The sequence below is a fragment of the Amborella trichopoda genome, chromosome 6, assembly GCF_054954075.1.
Source record: "Amborella trichopoda isolate Santa Cruz 75 chromosome 6, AtrichopodaSantaCruz75HAP2 v2.0, whole genome shotgun sequence".
Taxonomy (NCBI): domain Eukaryota; kingdom Viridiplantae; phylum Streptophyta; class Magnoliopsida; order Amborellales; family Amborellaceae; genus Amborella; species Amborella trichopoda.
In genome coordinates this window covers 36653427-36679999 of record NC_142341.1, presented here as the reverse complement: position 1 = coordinate 36679999, position 26573 = coordinate 36653427, and the positions used below count along the sequence as shown (strand labels likewise).

General features: G+C 35.5%; 1 protein-coding gene across 1 annotated transcript; it reads right to left on the bottom strand.

Annotated features, from left to right (window-relative positions):
• Positions 1-555: 555 nt before the first annotated feature.
• On the bottom strand, positions 556-23234 carry LOC18435103 (uncharacterized). Its single transcript, XM_006845156.4, has 10 exons — positions 22702-23234; positions 21223-21724; positions 20403-20553; positions 19831-19941; positions 11817-12177; positions 6181-6942; positions 5948-6017; positions 5572-5756; positions 989-1055; positions 556-875 (listed from the first exon to the last, which is right to left on the bottom strand). The coding sequence occupies exons 1-10, from the start codon at positions 22837-22839 to the stop codon at positions 721-723; spliced, it is 2502 nt and encodes an 833-aa protein (XP_006845219.1). The 5' UTR covers positions 22840-23234; the 3' UTR covers positions 556-720.
• Between the last annotated feature and the right edge of the window lie 3339 nt (positions 23235-26573).

Here is a 26573-nt window from a genome sequence, read left to right as displayed (position 1 = left end):
GGGAAAGAGGAAAGGCGAAAGGGGGGGAGCAAGCTTCCTCAAGCTCCAGGGTTCAGTTTTACCTGAATCCGTCTCCAGTTGCCCACCACTGCAGCCACAGTAAAACACTTCCCAATAATAAATAGTTAAAGTAGCTGTAAAACTTGAAATGAAGCACGGCACAGAGATGCTCACTGCTCACAACTGAAAGACTGACCTTGAGGAGATCCTCATTTGGAGTTTTCAGACGTTCAGTACTGGTTTTTATTTGGGTAGTTTAGAGGTAAAACTCATGTCTCGAATGTGCTGCAGGACCCCTAATGCCCTATCCGCTGATCCAAGTGCCAATATCTTCTGTTCTTAGATTCATCTACAAGTCCCCATTGAGATGTGGCTGATGGAATAAAAGAGCAAGAGGGTAAGAGGATACTGTGCCATGTCAAAGGGGACCTATGAAGGGAAAAGGTGCACATTCAGATGCATCATGTCACATCAATTATATAAAAATACCTAGCCAAAAAAATACAAATCAAAACTATAGAAAAAAGAGGAAGAATGAGTAAGGACACAAAGACATGCACATAAATCATCTTTCTGAAATTACATAATTCATCATTCACAGTGATTATATAAAGCTGTCACAGTATTCAGCATTATACCAACAATGGAACTTTCAGTTTTTCTTTCAGGTAAAATGGCATGATCGATTTGTCATTCTTTCGTCTCTAATGCCAACTCAAACTACTGTGTCTCGCTAACAGTAATTCGTAATTTAGTCAACATAGTTGCGGCTGCCGACTCCCTTGCTTCTTGTGGAGTGCTTTTCAACTCACCACGCTCGCAAAATTCAAAGTCCACTCCATGAATCATTACGTTTGCACAAATGAGTCCAAACGCTGCACCAAAACCAAACTATATGAGACCCCTTCTCCTTTCCGTTTTTTTCTTTTTATATTCTCAAACAAGTTTTACATTGAACAAAAATCAAACACGAGAAATTTGATGTTACCATCTGCTGGGAAAGTGTTGTAGCTTGGTGGTAACCACTGGTTTTTGACGCATATTTCATCTAGTTCCTGCAATGCTCATATAGGAAGTCTTAATCATTTCTTCTCAAAATAATTCCAACAGTAGCAAGGAATGTCAAAAAGTTAATGAATTCACATGCAGCATGAACTCAAAATATTTTTAATTTGAATGGAAGTTATTTCATATTGTGCAAGAATGCCAACTGACTAAGCAATATGCATTAAATTGTCAGCTTTTTTTTAGCTCGGGGTATATTTGTTAAGCGAAAAATAACCAGATACAAAAAGAGGGAAGATGGTAATTTTTGTAATAGGGAAAAAAAATAGCCCTTAGCTATGGGCTTTCAAGATAATTTCTATTTGCAATATGCATGAGGTCATTATTTATATCATCATGGACATAATTGTCCTTAAGCCCTCCATGGCCAATCCCAACCAGTCGTGCCGGTCCCAAGCCAAGAGAAAGGAGGAGGGATGTGTAGGTGGGCAGTCAACGTAATATTTTGCCCCATATTTTCATGAAGCTGACCCCAAGTAGTTGGGATAAAGCTCAGATGATGATAATAATGATAATAATGATAATGATGATGATGATGAGGGACATAATCGTCCTTATTTGTAGCATATATTGTTGCAAGTAAGAAGCCTAAGCACTCTTTCAAAAAGAGGACCGCCCAGTGCCTGGGCGGCCGCCTAGGCAGATATCCTTGGGCGCTCACCTGAACCCGCCTAGGTGGCCGCCCAAGGCATGCACCCCACCCAGCAGCGGAAATGCGGCTCCTTGAGGGTATTTTTGGGTCATTTTTTAATACTAAAAGGGCAAAATTGTGGGTTTTAGGTTCATTTGAAACCTAAACCCATTATAAGCTACTTTCGAGAGAGAAAACCCAAAAAAATAAAATTTCTATTGGGCCACCCAGGTTCTGGGCGCACGCCTAGGCGTTGGGCATGGACCCCCCCAACCGCCTAGGTGCAGCCTAGCGCTTTTTGAAACACTGACCCTGATGATGATTTTGAGGCTCCAATACTCGATCCAAATCCGCAAGGAGAAATAAAGGTAATATGCAGTACATTTCAAGTTTCACATGTTTCAGGGCGACAAATTGATCGGCTAGAAAAGCAAAGCTGAAGTAGAATACAAACTAGTTGTTACTCTAAGTTGTTAGATTTGTTCTGTAATAACATAAGCAGTATACATATTGATGGAATCGGATATTTCATGATAGGGCTAGGCACATTGTAGCGATTTCCCACTATACAAGGAGAATTTTGGAGCTAAGAATGCCCAAAGTAGTAGATATGTACACGCAGGCTCTGGCACATGATTGACATTAACTCCCACACGAACAAGCAGTTGACCAAGAATATTTCCTCCTCAGAATGAAGGGAAGTGTTGAGAACAATGTATTTGTATATTAGTTCTTCCTATTCTACATATTTCGACAAGCTCTACTATCTTCAATAGCACTTTACCACAGGAATAATTAATGAAAAATTGTAAATTAGGGGATTCCATGACACACTAGGGCTAGAGTTGATGGACGAATGGTAGCTGCCATCTAAAGTTTAGAAGCATGAAAACTGGAGGAATGTCATCAAGGAAGAATGTTTTCACATTACGAGGTGAAAGGGTGAACCAGTCAAGAGTGTCCCAGTGGAGGAATAATGGTGGATTCATACATATGACTCTTCCCAATTATAGCTAGAACAGGCTTTTCCATTAAAGTGGTCATTCAATGATCTTGGAACATGTAAAGGGCATGAATTCTCTTACCATAAAAGATAAACGGCATCAATTCTTACCACATCTTCCTAAAAATTAAGATCTAGGCTAGCACCTGTCACTGAAAAAACAAAAAGATCTGGTAGCACTCCAATGGAGCTTGAAGGCATGAAGTTTATGATGACATGGGAACATGAATACAGTCACCTGGAAATGGGGGCAAGCGGAGGAATGAAATGCTTTAAGTATATAACAGTTTTGAGTGGATGGAGAGGTGTATATTGCAAATGAAGTAGCGGGGAAGGGAGAGACAGGAAGCAGGTTCAGGAGGGAAAAAGAATGGAGGTTGGAGAGGCAGATAGGGTCAAGGTGTGGTGTTTGGAGAGGTTTGAGTGGATGGAGAGGTGTATATTGCAAATGAAGTAGCGGGGAAGGGAGAGACAGGAGGCAGGTTCAGGAAGGAAAAAGAATGGAGGTTGGAGAGGCAGATAGGGTCAAGGTGTGGTGTTTGGCGTGTCTTCAACAAGTAGAGCTGCATCCCTGGGGGTCTAGATTTGTCCTTTTCAGTAAAAAAATTAATAATTTCAAAAAATAAAGACCCTGATAACCAGGACAATAGACAAGAATCATATATTGAACAGAGGATAATTAGCCATTCCTCGACGTGGTAGAACAGATTATATCATCAAATTAGGCGAGTGACACCAACATACAGATAGCACGAAGACCACATTAAGCCTTTGTTCAAAATGGGGGTAGGACATGTAAATTGCACACTGAATTTTACCCTTGTGTACGATGTCAATCACCCAGAGAAGGAACGAAAACAACATCAAAGCTAAAAAGTAGTCAAATCACTGAAGAAAAAGAAACTGAAAAATGACATAATGCATGGAATGTTCTTATCTCCTTGGGACATTCTTTAGCAACTGTCCCATCCAAAACCACACAGGGAGGATATCAGAATTAATTATCAAAAATACCAAAAAAAAGGATGTTCACCGTTTTTAAATAAATAAAAAGGTCATTAGAATCAGGATCAATATCACAATGTGGATGACTCAATCAGAAAGAGGAGATATGAGAAGAAAAAGGATGTTCATCGTTACAAGCAAAAGATCATTTCTTTGACAGCATGTAGTGCCACATGTACAATTCAAACCAACGTAACAACACTTGGCCCATGCATTTAGGAGAATTTGACACACCAATGCACTAGCCAAACATGTCGACATGCATACATAAATGGGAACTCTGTGTTGCCCTTCATGTCTAGAAATGCTCATTTTCTGAATTTGGTGTTTGCTATATGGACCAGCGAGTCTACAGATTGAAATAACAAGACACACATGTTCCTACTATTGGGCACATGTCTATTTTAGACATGAGCATTTTTCATTTGGACACACTCGTTTTATTTTTTTAAGATAATTGTAGTTGAAAAGTCACAAATTAATTTTATATTTAAATAGATATAGACACGTATAGATTATATGAATTTCTACGGACGTGTTGTGGACTTGGTAAGATATAAGTAGGTGAATCGGATTATTTCAATCCAACTAAGACAGATTCTCGTACCCATGTCCTCATAAAATAGGTTCAAAGTATACCAGGTCTACATGACACTTCTAAAAGTCACCTACCAAAATTCACCATAAGGCATTGATCAACAGCTAGATGGCTTTTACAACATGCTCCAATCTTAACTAATAATGCTAGCAATTAGCACCCAGCACCAACACACTATCATGTGTGAAAGTACAATCTTGATTAAGATAGAACTATAAATAGGCAATCTCCAATGTACAGCGAATCTCAATAAAGAACCCTCTTACAAAAAGAAATTGTCCATATAGAAGAGTTGCTTGCCTTCGATTATGGTCACATGCCATTACATCAAGAATATAAATCCGCAATCTCATACCATTCAACAACTCAAAAGTTCAATCCATCAATAAAAGCCACTAAAAACAGACAGTTTTTTCCTTTTTATGTTTGATAGGCTTATGAAGGAGAAGGTTTTACCATGCCAGAAGCAATAGAAAGCATGGAACACTTTGGATGACAGTTATTAGGTTAGTGTGTAGGAGAGAGGAAGCGACCATAAGAGAGACCAGAGGGCATGGCATCTGAAATCTTAAAGATAATAATAAGGAAAATAACATCAATCTCAAATATCTTAAAAAATCATTAACAAGCCTAAAAGATCTTATTTACTACTACAAGGGTTTATGTTTTAAGTTTCATTTCATAAAGGTAACTCCTAAAACTTCCCAAATTATCACAGCTGGGAATTCTGAACAATTGCTGCCATTTTGGTGGCTAGAGCCAAATTACTAAAATTCTCCTGGTTGTTCGGGGTTGAGGACATGGAATTGCCAAATGACCAAAAAAAAACAATGGTATTCCTAACTTTGAACAACTAGAGATATTTTGCTCATTTGGCAGTTCCATTTCCAAACCCTAAACAACTAGGGCTATTTTTGTAATTTATCTAGAGCCACTTGAGTGGGCCATATTAGCAAAATGCCCCTACTTATTAGTGGTTTCCAACCCTGAACTTTTTTTTTTTTAGGAACATATTTTTTTTAATAAATAACCCGTGTAACTAATTTTTTAACAAACCAAAGTATTTTTTTAATTTGATAATTTTAACAAACTTTTTGATGAAATGAAACTTAAAAATTAAAGCATGAGTGTATATTTTGAGCCCTTTAAAGATTCTATAACTTAATTTGAGCCCCTAAATGATATTTTCTCTAATACGAGAGAAATATGTCTCATCATGTTGAGTGCATCCATGTCTAAGTAAATTTATTAAAAAAGTTCAGAACTTGCCTGGCATGAACTTTTAAGATAAAGTACAGCCTCCGACAGCTTTTTCCTTTTTACATTTTGAAATGAACAATTCCCTCTAGAAGTCTCATGCCCCACTGTGGAAATTTGAGTATCTCCTTTACAACATGCCTTCTTACAAGCTTCCATAATCAAATCTATTGATAACTCTAGAGCATCTTCCTCTTCTACAGAACAACAGAAATGTCAGCATCCTATAATTTCAAGACTTCCAACCCTCTCATTCAATTCACGAGGTAATACCAAAACATTTGACATTACTTGTTAAAGTACAATAACAAGTTAGGAAAAGAATGAGAAGGTTAACATAAGCATGAGTTAAAACTCTATAAAGATGACCAACTTGGAGAAAGCCTACCATTCATGATTGTTAGTAGGCTTTTCTCACATCTGCAAATCTCATCTTCTGCCAACCGTTTCTGATGAACCTAAAAACAAAAAAACCAACACAAGCAAACATGAATCAATAAAGAAACTTCATTGGATGTATTTATTAATTGCATGTATAAGAAACAAACATAAGAAACAAACACTTATTAATCAAAATTGCGTGGCAAAAATAAGCAACACTATCAAAGTTTAAGAATTTACCAGCTCATCTCTTTTTCTATAAAGGGCTGATAAAGCAGCCTGAAACAAATCATCTCTCCTGGAATGCAACATCTTAAGTACTTCATGGGATTTGTCTGAGTGACCCTTGACAGCAGCAGATGGAAGTGCATCTTCAAGCATCTCATCTTGATTGTGGGAACCCTCCTTGCAGAAGAACTTACTCCCTCCAAGTTCTGAGTTTGTTATCTTGGTATCGCATGGCTTGCCAGATGAATCCATCACTTTTACCTCTGAGTTTGTAATCTTGGTATCACCTCGCTTGCTAGATATTTCTAGCTTTGAATCAGAAATATTGGTAGCAGATGGCTTGCTGGGTGAATCCATCACTGTTGGCTTTGAAGTTGCAATCTTTGTATCGGATTGGTTGCTAGATGAGTCCACCATTCCTAATGTTGAGTTTGTAAACTTTGTATCACATGGCTTGCTAGAAGGATCCATAGTTCTTAGTTTTGAGTTCATCATCTTGGTATCACATGCCTTGCTAGACGAGTCCACCCTTTTAAGTGCTGAATCTGTTACCTTGGTATTAGTAGTATTACACAGGCTGTTAGATGAGGCCGTCATTCTTATCTCTGAGTTCGTTATCTTGGTATCGCATGGCTGGCTAGATGAATCCATCCTTTTCAGCTTTGAGTTCATTAGTTTGGTATCATGTGGCTTGCAAGACGAATCCACCATTTTTAGCTCTGGGTTTGTTTTGTTTGTATCACATGGCTTGCTAGATGTGTCCATTTCTTTTACCTATTGTGTACAACATTGTCATTATACATAGGTCTTTCTTTTTTCAATAAATAATTCATTTAAAAGGGAAAAGGCAACAAAATTTTGACAAATAGGGATAAGAGAACTCAAAATTTGACTTCCACTACCAGTGGAGATCTCGAGATACTAAACATAATAAGATGATACAAATATATGATAACAGCATAAAAATGGTGTTCACAAAAACAAGGTAATTGACAACTCATGACAAATTTTGAGAAAGGACATGTTTAATACCTTTCAAAACACCTGTGATGCCCCTGTACATATGACCTTGCAAATATTCAGACATTGTCTGCAAGAACATTATTTCTACGCCCTCAAAGTTTTTTATTTTTTATGTTTTTTTATTTTTTCTTTTTGAAGTGTTAACTATGGGAATGGAGCATAGGAAGTTATGTTGAGGCACCTGCCCCCCTAAACACCAATGCACCGACCCTTTCACCAACTTCAAAGCTAGTGCTTGTAAAGCATAAAAATTCTTTACATGCTTATTGAGTCATTAAGTGGAAGAGAAGAGTTATCAGGCAATCAAAAGTAACATGTTCCATTTGAATGACGTAAAAATCATCTACATTGAAACCAGCACCAGCTTATGATCTCAAATCTGAAGTTCTAATGAAATATGAGTATAGAGAATCCTTAGACAAGCCAAAGTATGGATCCTGGATTCAAGGGTCTCCTTTGCCTAGATCTTCACAATAGCATTAGACTGAAGTGAAGATGATGAACTCATATAACGGACACAAACATGTACATGTACGTCCCTACCTATATATGTAGCTATGTCCAAAATGAATACCAGTCCTTTCAAAAGAAAGACATATTTATTTGACAAAGTATTTTCTCAACTCCCCAAGTACACATATTAAGCCCTTTAAATATCAAGAAGTTTAAAGCAAGAAGATGAAGCAAAGGGAGGAGAGGTAGAAAAAGTGGGCACCATGACTTGGAGAGAAAAAAAGCTTCCCTAAAAGATTACAAAGCTCAAGATACAACATATGCCTTAAGTATGACTAAAATATACTTAGGAGCTGTTTGGGTAGGAGGATTTCTATAAATCCATGGATTTTATCATTTTCAATGGTTTGGCATTCAGCAGATTTTAGTTCAACTGCAATAGTTTGCCTCACTTTGTTAATTGAGTTGTAGAGGGTTATTAAGTGAGAAACTCAAAAGAGGGAGAGCGCAACAACCATCAGTCGAGCTCCATAACTTTAAAACTCAAAAGTTCAATTACAATTTCAATAACATTTCCCGCTTCCTCACAATGGACACATAACAGTCTATTTATAAGCATATAAAACCAAGAATCTAACTTCCAATTAACAATTTGGGACTTTAGAATGGCGCTGATAACTAATAAATATGGTCTTAACTAGTCATAAAATTTGTCATTATTTTCAAGCCTATGCTCTAAATCATAACATTTGAGCCCTAAAACAACAAAATATGAAAAAAACCTAGAAATAGTCTTTGTAGATAATTGAAAGATCTTTGAAATACAACATGAAGCACCAAGATTGGACACACGAGTGAAAAGTTTAACAGTTTTTTGATTTTTTAAGCATGGTGAATTTGTGAATTGTGGCTGAACCATGGAAAATTATAGAGGCATGTCAGCTTCCTTTCTTTCGTTCAATCAATTTTTCAGCCTTAATTGTTTCACTCTCTCTAAATTGTATATCCTTTTCTTCCTTCGTCATCTGGAATCAGAGCAAGCTCACTTCCAAGATTTTCGTAGATAACTGAAACTCTGAAAGATCCTTGAAATGCTACCTGAAGCACCAAGATAGAACACGAGTAAAAAAAGTTATTCTGATAGCTGGTTGAACCAGAGACAAGCATAGAAGCTTGGCATGTAGACTTCCATTATTTCATTCAATCAATTTTTCAGCCCTAATAGATTCTCCTCTTAGTTATTATTTGTTTTTCCCCTTCATTCTAGACAGTGCAATTATGCATTATGGCTGCCAGAGGATCATGAGGCTGTGGCTGTGATGGGGGTTTCGGACCTACACATGATGATATCAATGATCTGATGAGGCAATTCAAGGAACTAGTGCTTGAGGTGCGTCAAACCCGCTTTGAATGAGGTTCAATCATTAATGACAATGATGGATCTGAATGCAGAGAGGAGATTAACATGTCCCATAACCAACAAAGAGAAAATCTCCCGTTTGAGGATCCTCTGGTTTGTGCTGCTTTAGTGTTGGATCATGGTATTCAAGTCCATGTGCTGGAATGTTCAGGCAGGTTGCAATCCAATGATTTCTTAGAATTGGATTGCTAGTGTGTGGACAGTATTACTGGAAGAGAAGAAAGTAAAATTCGTGGCTGCTCAGCTGAAGGATCATACCCTCATTTAGAGCAGCAGTCATAGCAAGTCCAGTCCGACAAGAAAAAGATAAATTTGCGGCTTGGAAGAAGACGAAATCGTGCTTAAAGGAGAAGTTTAATCCCTATGGTTATGTGTACAAACACAAAATACATATACCATATACATATATATTCAATAAGAAATTTGACTAGGAGAAGACATTCGAGAGGTGCCATTCCATGCAAAATAAATAAAATTGTTTGATCTATTTATCTTTAGATAAATGACAGCACAAAAAAAGGTTCCAATTATCAAATAGAACACCTTATGGACATTGATTATTTAGGAGTATTCTATTAAAATGCAAGGGCAATACCCATTTCAAGAAAGCATCATACACATAGGTAACGAACAAGTGACGTAGTCAATGAATTAGAGTTTTTTCTTGTTTTTCTTTCTTCCTTAGGGGTATTTGTGTCTTTTGTTGTTGTAAAGATTTTAGGGGTACTTTTGTCATGGCTAATGTTTGACAAGACAAAGGGTTAGGATTTACTAGTGACTATGTTTCTCGAGAGTCAAGAATATATATTGTTTGTTCTTTGTGAATTCAAAAGAGAGAAGAATTAACATTTGGGTCTTGTGAGAAGATCTTTTAGAACGGATCCAAAGAGGGGACATTCTCTTACCTTTTCTTTTTTATTTCTCTAGTTTGTTTTATTTTCTTTCTCCCTCTTTCCTTAAATTAAGTGGAATCCTATCTTGCAGTGGAGGCTATACTGTCAAAAATCATGGATGAAGTGAATCAGCAAACTAAAGAGAGCATAAATCAGGTCGTGCTACATTTTCGAGTCTAGATCGGCAAACTTCGAGGATAGATCTACAAACTTCAAGTAGAGATCAACGAAGTTCCAAGGAGACATTGGCCAATGGTTGCAACAATTAGCAAATACCAATTACTGAGAAAGAGGTGCTCGTAATCTAATAGATCTGGTACCAAATCTCAAACTTTGAGATGAGACAGAGAAGAAACTTGAAAATATAAACGTGAAGGAGCACACCTGAATGCAAAAGATGCCAACATCAACCCCAAACTGCTATATGTTGGTGCAATCATGTAAAAACATCCCTTTTAGCTTGAAGAATAAGTTACGATTACACTTGATATCCCAGAGTACCACTACAAGCTTTACATGAATTTCATTGATTGGTTTATCGAAGAAGAAAACGTACCTGGGTGAATTGCAGGACCATACCACCAATTATTGGAGAGGCCTCTGAAGGATGCGAGAAGTTCAACAAGAGAGAATGATGTAGTCAAAAAATTAGAGTTTTCCTTTTTTTTCTTCTTTCTTAAGGGTATTTGTGTCTCTTATTGTTGTAGAAATTTTAGAGACACTTTTTTCATGGTAGAGGTTTAGCAAGATTGTAGCAATTAGGTTTCTTGGGAATAAAGTTAGCTATTAAGGTTTCTCTTAAAAATATATGTATTATGCTTGGTTAATTCAAAGAGACGGAACAATTGAATTTTGGGTCTTGTGAAAATATCATTTTAGGGTGGAATCCATTGCAGATCTAAAGAGAGGGTATATAATAGCAAACATAAGGATTTTGATGAATTAAAGGGATTGATTTTAGACCATATGAAGTATGAATAGTCCAAGTATTCATCCTTTAGGCTTTATAATTCAAGCTTTTGGCCAGTAAAACAAAGCTTGATGGGCACCCATTATCAAAGGATTGAGGTGCTTGCTTGATCAGTTACACTATGTCCCAATTTACCCTCCGCCAGTGAACCAAAAAAAGGAAAGAAAATATATGAAACATCAAAAGCACACAACAAAAAGGTTCAATGTATTGGACATTACCTTTACTGTTTACATATGGAAGCAAGCATTACTTTTTAATTGTCAATGGTGAAATGAAACAAAAAGTTAAAATAATTATTTCAAGGAAGAATAACTAAAAACAGATGATAATGATAAGGGAACATTTTAAAAAGGGCTATGTGGAGAAAAAAATTGTATGTAACGATTCAAGAATAACCTGCCACAGTCTTTGAACTTCGTGTTCTTATTTACTCATGAACAAATAGAAGTTTAAAAATGATTGATTATCCATTCCAATATCGATAATATAAATTCTCCTTTTTCCTTTTTTCAGCACTTGTAATCCAAGATGCAAATCTCAAATAATTTAGTGAACAAGAATATCTAATATTTTTGGGATTTCCCTTCAAACACTCACCATATCAAAGCACATGAGTGAACAAAGGATAAACAGCAGTGAGGGTGGACATGGGTGAAGAATTGAACTTAAGAGATTAGACTAAGTTCCTTTGTTGTAAAAAGATGCAAATGATTATAGCACTTGTTTTTATCGAAAGTCAATATCTTTCAGCTCACTGATTTGTTCCGAAATTCTTAGTCTTTAATGATGAAATTTAAACATATCTACTGCTAAATGATACAACTTATATAGGATATTTTCAATGGAATTACTATGAAATGATAGTCCAGTTTTTCTGAAAGCTTACACTGTCATTGTTGGAACGTTCAAGCCTAATTGAAACCCTTGGAGTGAGTGGGAGCGGTTTGCGTTTTTCAAGTGAACCATCTTGGGATCCATCATTAGTGACCTCAAGTTTTGAGCAATCCAAAGTAGGAGAAATCTTAGCTTCCTCAGCAGGTTTTGCGATACAACATGGTGATGCGTGGTGTTTCATTTCTCTATGGTCATGATGAAGAGCTTCATTATCTGTTCCTGCATCAATTTTCCCCGCTGGATGTATGTTGTTCACAGCCAAATTTGTCTTATTTGAGACATTAGAGCCAGTTGATCCATTTGAGTTAGCAGATGCCTCCGCTGAAAGTTTTGATCCACCAAGTAAAGCTTCCCTGTGAAGAGAATATATAAGTTGCAGAAGCAAAGTAGCATTGTAAAAGAAATAGTATTCACGGAAACGGTACAAAGAAATTTCATAGGGTCATCATTACCTGACATAAGTTTTGACATATCGACATGGAAGCATGGTGCAAATATTTGAAAATTTTAAGCAGTCATGCTATTATACACAAAAGGCAAAGGTAGAAATATCCAAAGAAACAAGACAATGTAATATTCACAGGGTTATGAAGTTTGGATGCAACTTCAGTCAATGAGTGGAGTCAAAATGGAACCTAATCATTATTTATCAAAACAAGTGGTGCTTGGAGCCCAAGTATTAGATCCATAACCAGTAACTACACCCTTGACCTACAATATGGGATGCTAGGCGTAGAAAGCAAAGCACCAAGGGTCACCTATGAAACATGAGTCATTGACAACAAGTAAGATCAAATTTTGAGAACAATTTCTATTACTTAGCTAGTACAAATGGTACAATCTGTGATATTATTTATTGCTTGAGAGAAAAAATGATGAAATTTTCTGTGATATTATTTATTGCTTGAGAAAGAATGATGAAATTTTCCCAAACTATCAATGAGTCCATAAAAACTAAAATGTCCCAAAACTTTGAAATATTACGCTCAATTTCATGCATTGTTAAATGTATTTAATGTAATTTGTTTCCCTTAGTAACATCGTAAAAAGTATTGTCACAACCATACTATACAAATCTAGAGAAGAAACACTTTAAAAATAAATGCATTCTCTTCAGAGTAAAAGCAACCCAAAAACAAGAAACTTGAATATAAACCTAGGAAATCAATTGAATATGCAGTTCAAACATCAAAGCAAGTGCTTCATGCATTAAATAAATATAGGGTTCTTGACAGGGTTCTTACCACAGAAGAAAAGTAATCTCTCTCTCTCTCTCTCTCTCTCTCTCTCTCTCTCTCTCTCTCTCTCTCTCTCTCTCTCTCTCTCTCTCTCTCTCTCTCTCTCTCTCTCTCTCTATCTATCTATCTATCTATCTATATATATATATATATATATATATATATATCACACAAACACACACAAACAACATATATTTTAAGCAAAAGGAGCCCTAATTAATTTCAAGTCTGGCCTTGAAGATCGACTAATCTTTTTGTTAAAAAGTAACATACCAGTTATGAGAAAGGAGGATATGTCCGACAAGTTCCATCTAGATGGAGATGAATAGAGATGCATGGGGAAAGACAAAAGGAGGGGGGGGAATGGCAAAGAAGTAAAGATAACAAAATAAAGGGAAACATAGTAAAGAAATCAAGTGTATGATAAGGAACCTCTAAACTAAAAGAATAGGATAAATCCTACCTTCTCTTTAACTATTTGCTTTGCATTTTCATCCCCCCAGATATCATGGAAATATTGTTACCCAAATCACTGTGTTAATGTTCGACACATGATTATTTTGCAAATTGCTTTATAAGATTTTAATAGTATGATGGATTTGCCTTACTTTGTGTAAATGGGTCTTAAAATGCAGTCGCATCGCCGCTTATTCGGCCACATCAGGCGCTATGTGCTACCCAACACATCGCACATGCTCGCATATGCAGTTTGGAGAGATGCACACGCATATGCGCCGCATCCTGCATCAAGCACATCAGGCTGCATAATCTGTTTAGCATTTTTTTAGAAACTGAACCCCTCGAGCATGGGTAATAAGGTCATGCCGACCTTGGAAAATGGGGGGTATTAAGCCCCCCAAACATCATTTTTTGGCCACATCTGTGGATTTTATTGGATCGATTGAATCAAAAAAAAATTTGGGCGGAAATTTTATTTGATGATGATCTTCGCTTTGTGCATTTGTTGATACTTGGTTGTTGATTTGTATCTTTTGGGTATTGATTTGAGGAAGTTTAGGCGAACTTGTGACAACAAATTGAAGGTTTCAAGGGCCATGATGAATCGATACTTGCTTCAAGTAACTTTTAGTTTGCAGTATTTTGTAACTTTAAATTTTGTGGTTGCAGAATTGTGCTTATGGTAGTTAATTGTTGCATGTTTTATGAAGCTAGTTTCAAGTTTCTAGCTTTTATCAGGGAATAGCGGATACAAAATTTTCGACAGCTAATACTTTTGGAGTTAATGAACAAACTAAATACCTAATATCACATATATCGCCTCCATATTTTTCTATGCATTGACCTATTTTTTTAGATTTTTTAGAATTTTTTATAATTATTGACCAAGTCGCAACGATGCACTCATATCCGGACCGCATCGAGCCCCATCAGCCCCCCCAATGCTTTTGGGCGCATCCAGCATTTTAAAACATTGATGGGCAAACATGTTTTTGGCACATGTTTGCACATCAAGAACATGACACCAGTGTTTGAGGCTTTAGAAACTTCCCTCTTGTTACACAACAAAGTCAGAGAAAAGAGAGTTCAACAAATAAGATTTCAGTCCCCAAATCAAGCACAGGACAAGTAGGAAGCAAGAGAGAACCAATCAACTATGCAAACCTTCTCCAAGGAAGCATGCTCATTCTTTTTCTTCTCAATTAAAGTCCGAAAGTTTTTTTGTAGTTCTCCCACATGAAGCCATCTACATCTCTTTTATACAAAAATAACAAATAACATAAAAGTTAAAAAATTATCCCCTTCCTATCCAAGCATGAATTACATCTAGCCAAAGAAATCTGAAACCTGAAACCCAATCTATTCCTCATCTCTCTATAGAACCACAAATTTAGGAAATATTCTCATTCTCCCTCTATCCAATGTATTCTCTTCCCAATTCCCACGAAACTAGGAACTCTACATAATCAGCCAATTTGATGAAAACCAAAAACAAGTGTAAATAACAAACTACCATTTGACAATTAGATAAGGAAAAGTATTTGGTGAGTCGGCCGCCTTACCTATTCTTGTGCAGTCTCACTCTAAAATCATCTCAACAATGGAATTTTGACCCAAAATATTAGGATTTGCTCATCTCAACCATGATGATGCTTGTGTATCTCGAATTTTTTTCTTGAAAAATATAAATAGTATCTTTTATGTTGTTTTTTCCACCATCCATTTTAACTTTTTGAGGATGTACCATTTTTTGGTGTCCATGTTAGAGATAGTCGGTCAATGCATGAGGGACTGCACAACAATAGGTGTGTCGGCTGACTCACCAAAACTATATCCATCAAAAAATGACCTTCTGTATTTTCTTAAAGTGCCTCCAACAATAAATAAAAAATCCACCTTACTTCCGCTATGTTTTAAATCCCCAATTAACCCATAACCATATAAAAAAACCCAAAAAAAAAAAAAAACATACAACAATAAAATTAAATAAAAAAATTAAAATGTAATTCAGTTGCTCCTGCATCATGCTCCCTAGGTTGGAGAAAATCAGAAAACTCGTCCTCAAGGTTAAAGTAGGATCAACTTGCAATAAGCCGCAGTCTTCTTAATCAAAATAGAGCAATTAGGCATTGAAATTGGTGATTTGCAATCAGTTGCTAAGCACGTAAAAGGGTCATTGTATGTTGATGAATAATCATGATACATATGCTCAGTCCACATAAACTTGCTTAACTTGCCTCAGTTCAATCACATAAACCCACTGGGGGGTACTAGGCGAGCGCCTAGGGTCCCTCGGTGGGCACCTAGGGACAACTCATCTAGTTGGTCCGCCCAAGCCCCCCATCCCGCCTAAGCGGCTGCCTAAGCGCTAAGCGGACCGCTTTTTGAATCAATGGGATAGAGGATGTGGTGGATGTTCGTATTGTTGATACAAAAGTGCTTCATATAGAAGATACTTGTTGGAAAGATCCTAATTGATTGTTCGTGGAATGATCAGCATTACATCAAGGTGTCCTCAACAAGGTCAAGTTTTTCCCCGAGGGCAAATGATGAGGGCACCATGGCCTTCTATGGGCTAATTTAATTCACTTATTTGATTAAGAGTTTTAGCTTTTTTAGAGGGAAAGCTGGGGTTATTTGGACATATCTATTTTCCTATTAAGGCAATTGATTGAGAAGTTTAGGGCAAAGGGAAAAGAACTCCACATGGTCTTTATTGATTTAGAGAAAGCTTATGATAGAGTACCTCAGGATTTGATTTGGTAGGTGTTAGAAAAGAAAGGAGTCTCCAAACACTATACAGACTTGGTGAGAGATATGTACAATGGAACGCTAACTACTGTGTGAACAACTAGTAAAGAGACAAACGATTCAGTGACAATAGGTCTACGTCGAGGGTCAGCATTGAGCCCATAGTTCTTTGTTTTAGTTATGGACGACTTAACTAGGCACCTACAAGACGAGGTACCGTGGTGTATGTTCACAAACGACATAATTTTGATCGATGAGACCCGAAACGGCATCAAAATAAAGTTGAAACTTTGGAGAGATGCTCTAGAATCTACTGGTTTTAAAATTAGCCAAACTAAGAGTGCAAAGTTTAGCAATGATAGGATTAGAGACGAGGAAATAGTTAATATTGACGGATAAGAAATACCAAAAAAGGTGCACTTTCGATATCTTCAATCGATAATCCAGGAAATTAGAGAGATTGAAAAAGATATCACACATAGAGAGCTGGGTGTGTGCAACCGGAGTTTTATGTGATCGTTGCATGCCAATGAAACTAAAGGGAAAGTTAGGACGGCTGTGAGACTAGCTTTGCTTTATGGGCTAGACTGTTGGACGGTCAAGAAACAATATACCCATAAAATGAGTGTAGCTGAACTGAAGATGTTCAGATGGATGAGTGGCAAGACAAGAAAGAATAGAATTAGAAATGAATACATTCGAGAAAATTTAAGTATGGCACCAATAGGCAATAAGACGCGAGAAAGTAGACTTATGTGGCGCCATGTGCAGCGCAGACCCGGTACAGCAGCTATTAAGAGGTGCGAGTTAGTTCAAGTGGAAAGCTAAAAAAGGGCAAAGGGTAGGCCTAAAAGGACATAGTTGGAAGTAATGAGAAAAGATGTGTGGACTTATGGCCTCACTAACGGTATAGCCCTTAAAAAAGCAAAATGGCAGACCAGGATTAGTGTAGCAGACTCCAATTAGTTGGGAGGTTTTGATAATTATGATGATTATTTTAGTTATGACGGGCGAATGCCTTTTGCGAGTTTTAGAGAATTTAAGGGGCAGTTTGGTTATTTAATATGTTATTTTAGTTAAGCATTTTTTACGTCATTTTTCTAATAATTATATATAAGGAGAGAGAGGGGTCGTCTAGCCCTTAGAATGTTTTTTTTAAGAACTTTGAAAGAAAAAATCCTAGAAAAGGTATCTAAAACACTTAGATTAAAGGCCATAGAGAAGGCGTGGTAGGATCTCCCAAGGTCCCTCCCTTTAATTTCTTCTTCTCTTCTTTCCCATCTTAGGCCTTTTCTTTTCTTTCTTGGTTCCCTTCTACTCTTTTTCTTTCTTTTCTTTCCTGTTTTCTTTCTCTTCTTTCCTCTTTTCTTTCATTTATTTCCCTTCTTTCCTCTTTCTTTCCCTAATTTCACATTTAAAATCAAAATCCTAATTTTTATATGTCCCTTCACCTTCCAAAAGCCAATGGAATGAATTTAAAATTATTCTACACCACTTATTCCCTCTGGGCTGTTGACTAGTTTTAAATTTGATTGCAATCAATTATTTGGTTGATTTCGTTTAAAGATAGATTTCAATCTATTATGGATTAGAAACTCATCTCCCAAACACTAAAATAAATTTCTAAAATTGCATGTTGATTTTTAAGTTTACTTCTTCAGGTTTGTGAACGAATACCTCCTAAACTAGTAGATAATCAGCCTTTGTTTAATTTAAAGTTTTCTCAAACGTGTTTTTAGGTCTTGTAAGTGAAAGATTAACGAGTGGCTGATCTTTGGTTACATCAACGTGTTGTGCTTGGAAGATAATTTGAGGTTGGCATTTTTTACAATGATATCCAGGTCAAGCGATAATATACATGTCCGAGTCTTTATAACATAGATCTCACTATAGCAAACTTTGTTTCACATCATAGTATCTCATAGTACACATATCTTCCATTTGATTAAAATATCACTAAATAGAAACATGTTACAACATAATATACTTCAAGCAACTGAACAATTTCCTCCAAAAACAAATTAGTAGCTTGCGTTGCATCTAAAGTGTGTTTGCAAGGGAAAAAGTGTTTTCATTTTCTCTCAAATAAATGAGCAATTACTACAAATATCAAGCCCATATCTCTATGAGTATGCGGTTGGTTAGGTCATAGAATTGAGAGGACCAATGAAAAATCAGTTGCCCAAGGATTTACTCGAACTTCTAGCCCATACTACAAGAAAATCATGACTTCATCCTCCAATAAGATGTGGTTATTGTGGTGACCATATGTCAAAATGTTTTCCAATGAGGAGACCTTGAAGAAGACATTTATATGACACCTTCCATTCTCTCCAGACAATACCAAGTACTGGCTCAGAATAGTTATCGACAATAACCACTATCTAGTTTGATATATTTAGCAATGCTAATTATTTTGTGTTTGCTGCCAAACATAAACCACAAGTTACCACAGTTCTAATGTATGTGGATGCTAATAGGCTAAGAGGAAATGACTAAGGTTATGCACGATACAAGGTTTATTAAATTAATAAAAATAAAAAGCATGACTCGACATAGAAGTTTAAAAAAACAATCTGAAAGCCAAACAAAAATTTTTAAATAATTCACATATTTGCACATGCCAGCCCCATGCCAGTCCCAAGCCGGGGTAAAGGAGGAGGGTTGTGTTATGTAGGCAGCCAGCATAAACGTTTGCTACATATTTTTATGAATCTTGAACCTATTGGCAGAACTAAATTTATATAGCTGTCCCCAAATTGTTGGGATAAGGCTCGGATGATGATGATGATGAAGTCACAGATTTGCACATGAAATTTCAAGGTTGAACATCCTCTTATTCCCAAGAAAATAGTAATATAAATTATTTACAACTTTTAGATTTCTATTACACAAGCTTCTAGTTAACCAAAGGATAAAATTTAAACAACAATAATCACAATGCAATGAACTACTCCAGTACCATGTGAGTTTAATGGAAAACAAGCTAATAATTATTCTAGCTTTAATAAAAACCTAATCAACGAATATACACATATGAGTGAGCTGAGAAAATAGAAGTTTCATAGCTCAACAAAAATCACAAATACATCCCAAAAGGAGAAAGTGGCTAATGCCCCCATAGTTACAATTATTCTCAAATTAGACATACAATGGAGATACAAAGAAGTAAGAAGCAGAAAATAAAATAGAAAAAAAAAGACATGCAATTAACAAATAAAGAAATAAGAAATATCAGTGAGAGGTTCTTTACATTATAATAGAAATAATAGGAAAACATACTTCGCAAAATTTTCTGCAAGAATAAATAAAAAAAGGTAAAACTTTATGCAAGAATATGCAATACTAGAGCAGAGAAAAGAACATTTTATCAAAGAGAAAGAAACAGTCTATTGATAAGCTAGGTTATAGGACCTTCTAAATAGTGTACAAGGCCTGTCTTATTGACGTACAATAATATATCACCATATATCCTTGAGCACACATTAAAAATTCTGACAAATTGAGGGGGTCATAACATGTTTCCTAAAGAGGTTTAGAGTCACAGTCAACTGTTACCTAGAGAACCATTCCGAGATGAAAGCCTTATATGGTAGTAAATGGAAATACTCAACTACCGAAGTTGTTTCATAATTGAGGAACTCCTTCCTGAATATTGGACCGTCCAGGCTGCATAGGAAAGAAAAAGTATCAGACAATAGTGAACATCGGGTCATAACATCATACCAAGAGAAAACACATCATTGTTTCCAAGTTTAGAATGTAGACAAATGAAAAGGAGAATAACGCAAACAAGAGAAATCTATAGTAAGTTCAGCATCCCAACCAAGTTACATAGTAATAAGGGAAGCATCAAAGGCTGCCCTAGGTGAAAAGAATTAAAATGTCCCTAATTAGTTATGATTGCCAAATACACCCTTAGAAAATATCAATCTAACCTTAATGTTGTCAATCAATAATTAAACCTGCCATACTACATGGACGGTAATTTGGTATTTGGTAAAGAGAATTTTCAAAAGTCATAAATTTTAACAAAGTTTTTGCAATAAACATCAAACCATGGATTGCCAAACCTTGAGAAAGGGCAGGGGTGGCGAGAAAGAGAGAGAACAGCCATTAGCATGTCATACCTATTCACGACATCTTTTATGGGAACTTGGCGGATTTCACCATCAATTCTCTTAACAGATTGCATCACATAAAGTTGGACAGCTTCCCTTTTTTTGCTTAGGGAGTATGAAAAACTTCTTTCCAACACATTCAAATCAGCCTGATCAATGCCTGGTCATAACAAACAAGCAACACCTCAATCAGTCTTTACAAAATCAGAGCAGTGGTCATGGAAATGCTCTTAACGAATGGCAGCTGGACTATGACATAGAAGCCAAATCACAGAAAATTATTTTAATCATCTGACATTTGGCCCGCTGTAATTTGCCAATCATCAACAAAAGCCACCATCAAATTAACTTATTTATACAACTTCAATAACATAAAATCAATTAAAATTGTATATATGATACGTATATTATGAAAGTAATAATATCTGTTTTTGTAATGATATAACAATGTACTTATACTCATACCTATTTATGCTCATACCTATGAGACATATTAAACCTTCCAACACTGTTAGACACCAAATTTCCCAGTGTATGTAATTATTTGCATCCAAATATGTGGGAGATCTATCGGTGATGGAAAGAACTCGCACACTAATCAGTGGGAGGGATCTCACCTAGTCATAGATGGACTGATAGGGAGGGCCCTCACCTAGACATAGATGGACGAGTAGAAAGATATATACAAATAGACAAATAAGAACTATAACAATTGATGCTATAATAAAACATAAACATGCACCATATTAGCTTATGATTAGCATTTTACCTTGTGTACATTATAAAAGTAACAAATAAGAAGGAACAATGTTCATGACAAAGATAATACCTGTTTGTTTTTTGACAGCTGTGAATGCAATTTTCAAAAGGTCACCTTCAGTTGAGTTGAATATTGGCATTCCACTAGTTTCCATATGGACTACTCTTGTAGGTGCTTTCATCTTTGTATCCTTTGATTCGATCTTCTCTTCTATAAGTGACCAGACACCCAGTGTTATAGAACCAAACATCAATAAACAGTTCTTTCTCATAGAGTCAATTAAGAAAACTGCAACTTTTGTGACAGGCCAACTTTGTATGTTTGGAACTGGTTTTGATGCATTGAGTCCTTCAGCGATATCGCATGCCTCCTTAACCATTTTTTCTGTGAGAGAAAGCTCTTGGTATTTCTCAGTTGATTTTGTGGAGAATTCCTTCATGAACTTCATGTAAGTTAACAAATTTGGCTTAGCATTTACTGCAACCTTGCAAAAATTTTCAAACCCGAGAAATTCAAGCTGTGGAAATTCGCATCGGTGGTAATAGTTGTAGAGCAACACAGCTGCATGCATCTGAAAACAAAAAAAGACACACAGCATAGTGTCCTCACGTGAATAAAAGAGACAATATCAGGTTCCACCTCAAAGAAAGATGCATCGCTAGCCCTTGTTTGTTTTCTGATAATTGGCATCCATAGACTGAAATACATATAATAGAGGGCAAGAATACTAGTCATGAAAACTCTATCAGAGTGCTATATTGAAAACTGCAATTAAATCTTTTGTATTACATAACTCCACTACCAAAGTGAGGAATGCTGAAATGGGTGAAAACCAGATTTTCACATAGACTAAAACATGCCCTTTTACACTAACACTAGAATAAAATAAATGAAAGAAAATTCCCAAACCAAAGTCAGGCAACAGTCTTTTCTTTTTATCAGGAAAAACAAGCAACATCTTTGCAAACATTATATATATATATATATATATATATATATATATATATATATATATATATGTTAAACATTTTAGCAACAAGCATGAATCATATGTATAGACATATATCAAATGGATTAATCCTGCTTAAGCTTGATTGACAACAAGCATGAATCATATGTATAGACATAGAACAAACGGTCTTAAGCTTGATTGACATTAAGATTTTATTGCAACAGGGAAGTTTGGTGTTTTAAACTGATCCCTTACCCTTCAACCATTCTCATACCCCCAAAGGTAGAAAATGCAAAAAGACATACAACCAATAGATGCCCAACAACCTCCATCTCTACTTACATACATCCATACAAAATGAGGGTCACCTGTCCAAGGATTTTGTGATATAGGCATCTACATGCCCAACTTCTTCCACACCTAAAGACACTCATCTATGCTTAGTATCTACTTGTCAATGCAGTTAAACATCAATCCATATATGAATGTATTTGAGCATTCATGGATGACTGCACCATGTTGTACACTACCAGCTTAACTAAGAACTGTGTATTTCTGAATGTAAGTGTAAGCACAAGAATAAGCATGTTCTTTACCTGGTTAGCTACTTTTTGTTCTTGAGCAGGAGACAGAGCAGAGGAGTTGGACGCTCTGCTTGGAAGCAGAGGACACACCAGAGTATCAATTAGGGCTTCAACCGCTTCCTCCATGGGAACATCAACGCTGTCATCCATGTTTTTTCAATTTTTTCGCTACTCCGCAGTGCGTTTTCCCAATGAATAAGAGAGCGAAATAAGAGGTTTAGAGAGAGGAAATGAAAGCTGAGGGGATCATTCCTATCTGGGAAAGGGGGAGAAACTGAAGCATAGAGAGAGAGAAGTTCAGTGAGAGAAAGGGGGAAATGGCGATGACCATACACAGCAGAAAAAGAAGCAGCAGTCCGGAGAAGAGAGAGAGAGCGGGAGAGTGAATAAAGTAAAGCAATTTGAATTTGGGAAATGAGGAGCGGACACTGCCGTTTTGTGTGCTTCGACACGCAGGTTGTGTGAAGTACTGAACCTGTAACTGTGAAGAGAAGAATTTCAAAAGGAACCAAAAGCGAGCAATCGTCAAGCGAGGAGTTTCAAAGCTCTGACCTCCCCCTCTGTAATTAGTTTTGTTCTATAAAAAACTTCTTTCTGTTTTAAGTTCATATTTTATTTTTTAATTCCTTATTTTTCTCGACACGCTATTTTTTTCTTTTTTATGTAAATAAGTAGGATTGGTGCCCCCAATTCAAAAATTTTATTATAATAAAAAATTAAAATGTCATTTTACACCTTCAAAATCCAAAGCTATAATTTGATGAGACGAAAAAAAAAAAAGTTGAACATATGATTTTAAAACTTATGATTTCGAATCTTCGTGCTTCAGGGCTATTGCTTGTCTTCAAATTTTGAATGTCTGAAGTTAAGACATATATCTTTTGGTTTTGGTATAATTATTAGCCGTGATCCTTTACGATCCAAAAAAAGTTGAAGAAGATCCTAGATTAACTATGGTCTTTAGCTTAGTTATATAATTATTTGCCGTGACATTTTAGGGTCCAAAAGAAAGTTATAAGTATGTCTTAGTTTAACTATTAAAAGACTTTGTCTTTGAGGCCTTTGGCTTAGTGTTTCAAAAAAATTACGAACTGCAAATTTTCAAGATCTGAAGTATTTAGGTCACAATTTTAGATCCTGAAAATCCAAAACTATTTATTTTGAAAAAATAATATTAAACATAAATATAATATTTCAAAAGCCATAACATAACATAAGAAGCTATGTTTAATGGTTAATATTGAATCAACCTAATCTAAGGGCCAAAAAATGAATTTTATTTTTTATTTTTAATTTTGATTTGAAATTTACATTAATTTAAATTTTGGATTGTAGCTTTAATTTTAGAGGAATGATCCTATAGGGCCCTCTCCCACCCATGTGTAGGGCCCTAAAGGATCACCATTCAATTTGACACGGATCTTTAAAAATGTCAAGTCCCACACCCATGTGATAACTTTTCTAGTGATCTGTGCTAAATTTAATGGTGATCGTTTGAGGTCCTACACACATGGGTAGGAGAGGGTTCTATAGGATCATTACTCTTAATTTTATAAGAGAATTAAAATCAATAAAACAAATTGAATAAATGTATGGTTTAAAATAAGAGAAAATTACATATATATCCATGATACTTTATATTATTACGGTTACACCTAATAGTTTATGTTATTACTCATCTATCCATTTTTTATATTTCATAACGCCTTTTTAAAAAAAGACACTTTTGCCCTTTTTTGGATGTTTAACATTCGAAAACGGGATTTAAAAAAAAAAAGGTTCACTTTTGAAATTTCGGGTGTTGAACATCCAAATAGAGCGGGATAGTGAGTAAACTTCGTCCGCTCTATTTTCTGCTTTTTTTTCATTATTTCATAGTGCATCTGTGTTTTTCTCATTCTTTGAGAGTGTGATTGATATTGTCTGCCTTATTGGTAAAGAATAGTGGTTAGTTTTTTTATTTTGATTTTCAACAATGTTCGTCTTTAGCAGGTGACATTTTTTGGATTTTGAAGCAATTTCACATTGTGAAGGTATGTGGGTCGATTTTTTATTTAAATTGCCATCTGAATTTTGGTTAGGGTTTATACTCAAGCATACTAATTATTTATTATGATTTTAGTATAGATTGAATTAATTTGTGGCTCCATTGTGATTGAATTAGATATTTCTAATTTGGGGGTTTTGAGAACTTGGAATTTTATAGTCTCTGTATAACTATAAATTACTTAAATTTGGGGGTTTATACTCTTATATAGTCTTAAGCACAAATTTGTGTTACATTTATTGATATTTTAGTAAATTATTGATTTTTGTAGTTGATAGATTGAGTAGCTTAGAAAATAAAATATGTATGTGATTTATGATTCAAGTGCATTTTTACTTTGAATATTTTGCAAAGTATTTAATGAGTGAATTTATTTGAATTATGATTTATGATTTATGATTCAAGTAACAATGACTACATTTATTTGAATATTTTGGATTTAATTTGTTACTTGTATTATACGTAGCATTGTTCTCTGTTATTTGTTTGAAATTGTTGCTTGACATAAAATTGAATTTTTTCTTTTTTGATGGAGTCGTTGTTCTATCTATAAATCGATTTCTTCGGTTTTTGATTGAACTGTGTGGTTTTTTAATAGATTGGTTACTGAGCTAACATGAATTCTTTGTTTTTTATGGAATGATTTAGCTGATTATGAAAGTTGGATTCTTGTCTTTACAATGAAATGATTTGTTGTTTATCAATGTCTAATTCCATTGAAATAATTTTGTTACTCATTAAAGTTGAATTCTTTAGTTTTTGGTCGAGGATGGTTACTTGGAAGGGGACTACTGTGTTTTTTTTTTGTTTATCCATCTAGGGTTTGGTTATTGTTTAGCTGAGATCCACTGAATTGGATTTAGTATAGTATTTCACGTGGTTTTGAAATCGTTACTGATAAAAGAAGTGGATGAGGATTGTGCATATCTGGTTAACTAAGGGGTCTGTATAGTAGTTCTTCAAGTAGAGATATTAAATTGGATTTAAGAGCTGTAGTTAATTATTTAAGTTGTTTAGTGGTTTTTTAATAACTCTTTGAATTCTTTTTAGTTATCTGTTTGACTCAAAGAATCAATTCTTTATTTGGCCACCATATTCACTGATTGATTTCGATTTTCAAGTATATGATCCTTAGTTGGACTAGCATAGCAATTTCATTTTAACATTGTTCTTCTTTCATCAATAGATTGTAGCAATGTTCTTCTTCATCAATAGTATGCCATTATTATTTTTTTGTTATCCAACTAAGTTCTACATGTGTAGCCTTATGATTAACATGGTGACCATATGGGATTTCAGTGAATATGGATCGTTTACATCCCGATGGAGGATATCCAGGAGATCCTCAGGACCCTAGTTTGTTGCAACTTCATCTAGAACATTGCTCATATTTCATATGGGAAAGACATGTATATGCATATATTCATCTACCCATTCTATTTATTTGCTAATTTTCAATCAATGGCAGTTTCGTTCAAACATCCTATGGAAAGTACATGTATATATATTGATTTTAATTTTTTGTCTATTTGTTGTATTTCAGGAGAAAGAAGAAATTAGAATTGATGAGAAGTGTTATCAATTAACTGAATGAAAATTAGCAAGAGAACACGTTCAGTTAGTTCATGCTTCTGGGTTGGATCCGTTGGCTATCATTCGGCCAGGCGAAATTGATCATCTTTTGGTCGCAGCTAATATAGAGAGGTGGCGTTTTGAGACCAACACCTTTCATTTCAACATTCATAATGGTGAGATGACACCAACACTATTTGATGTGTACGAGATATTAGGACTGGCTGTGGATGGCGATCCAGTCACATATCGTCCTATCAAAGAC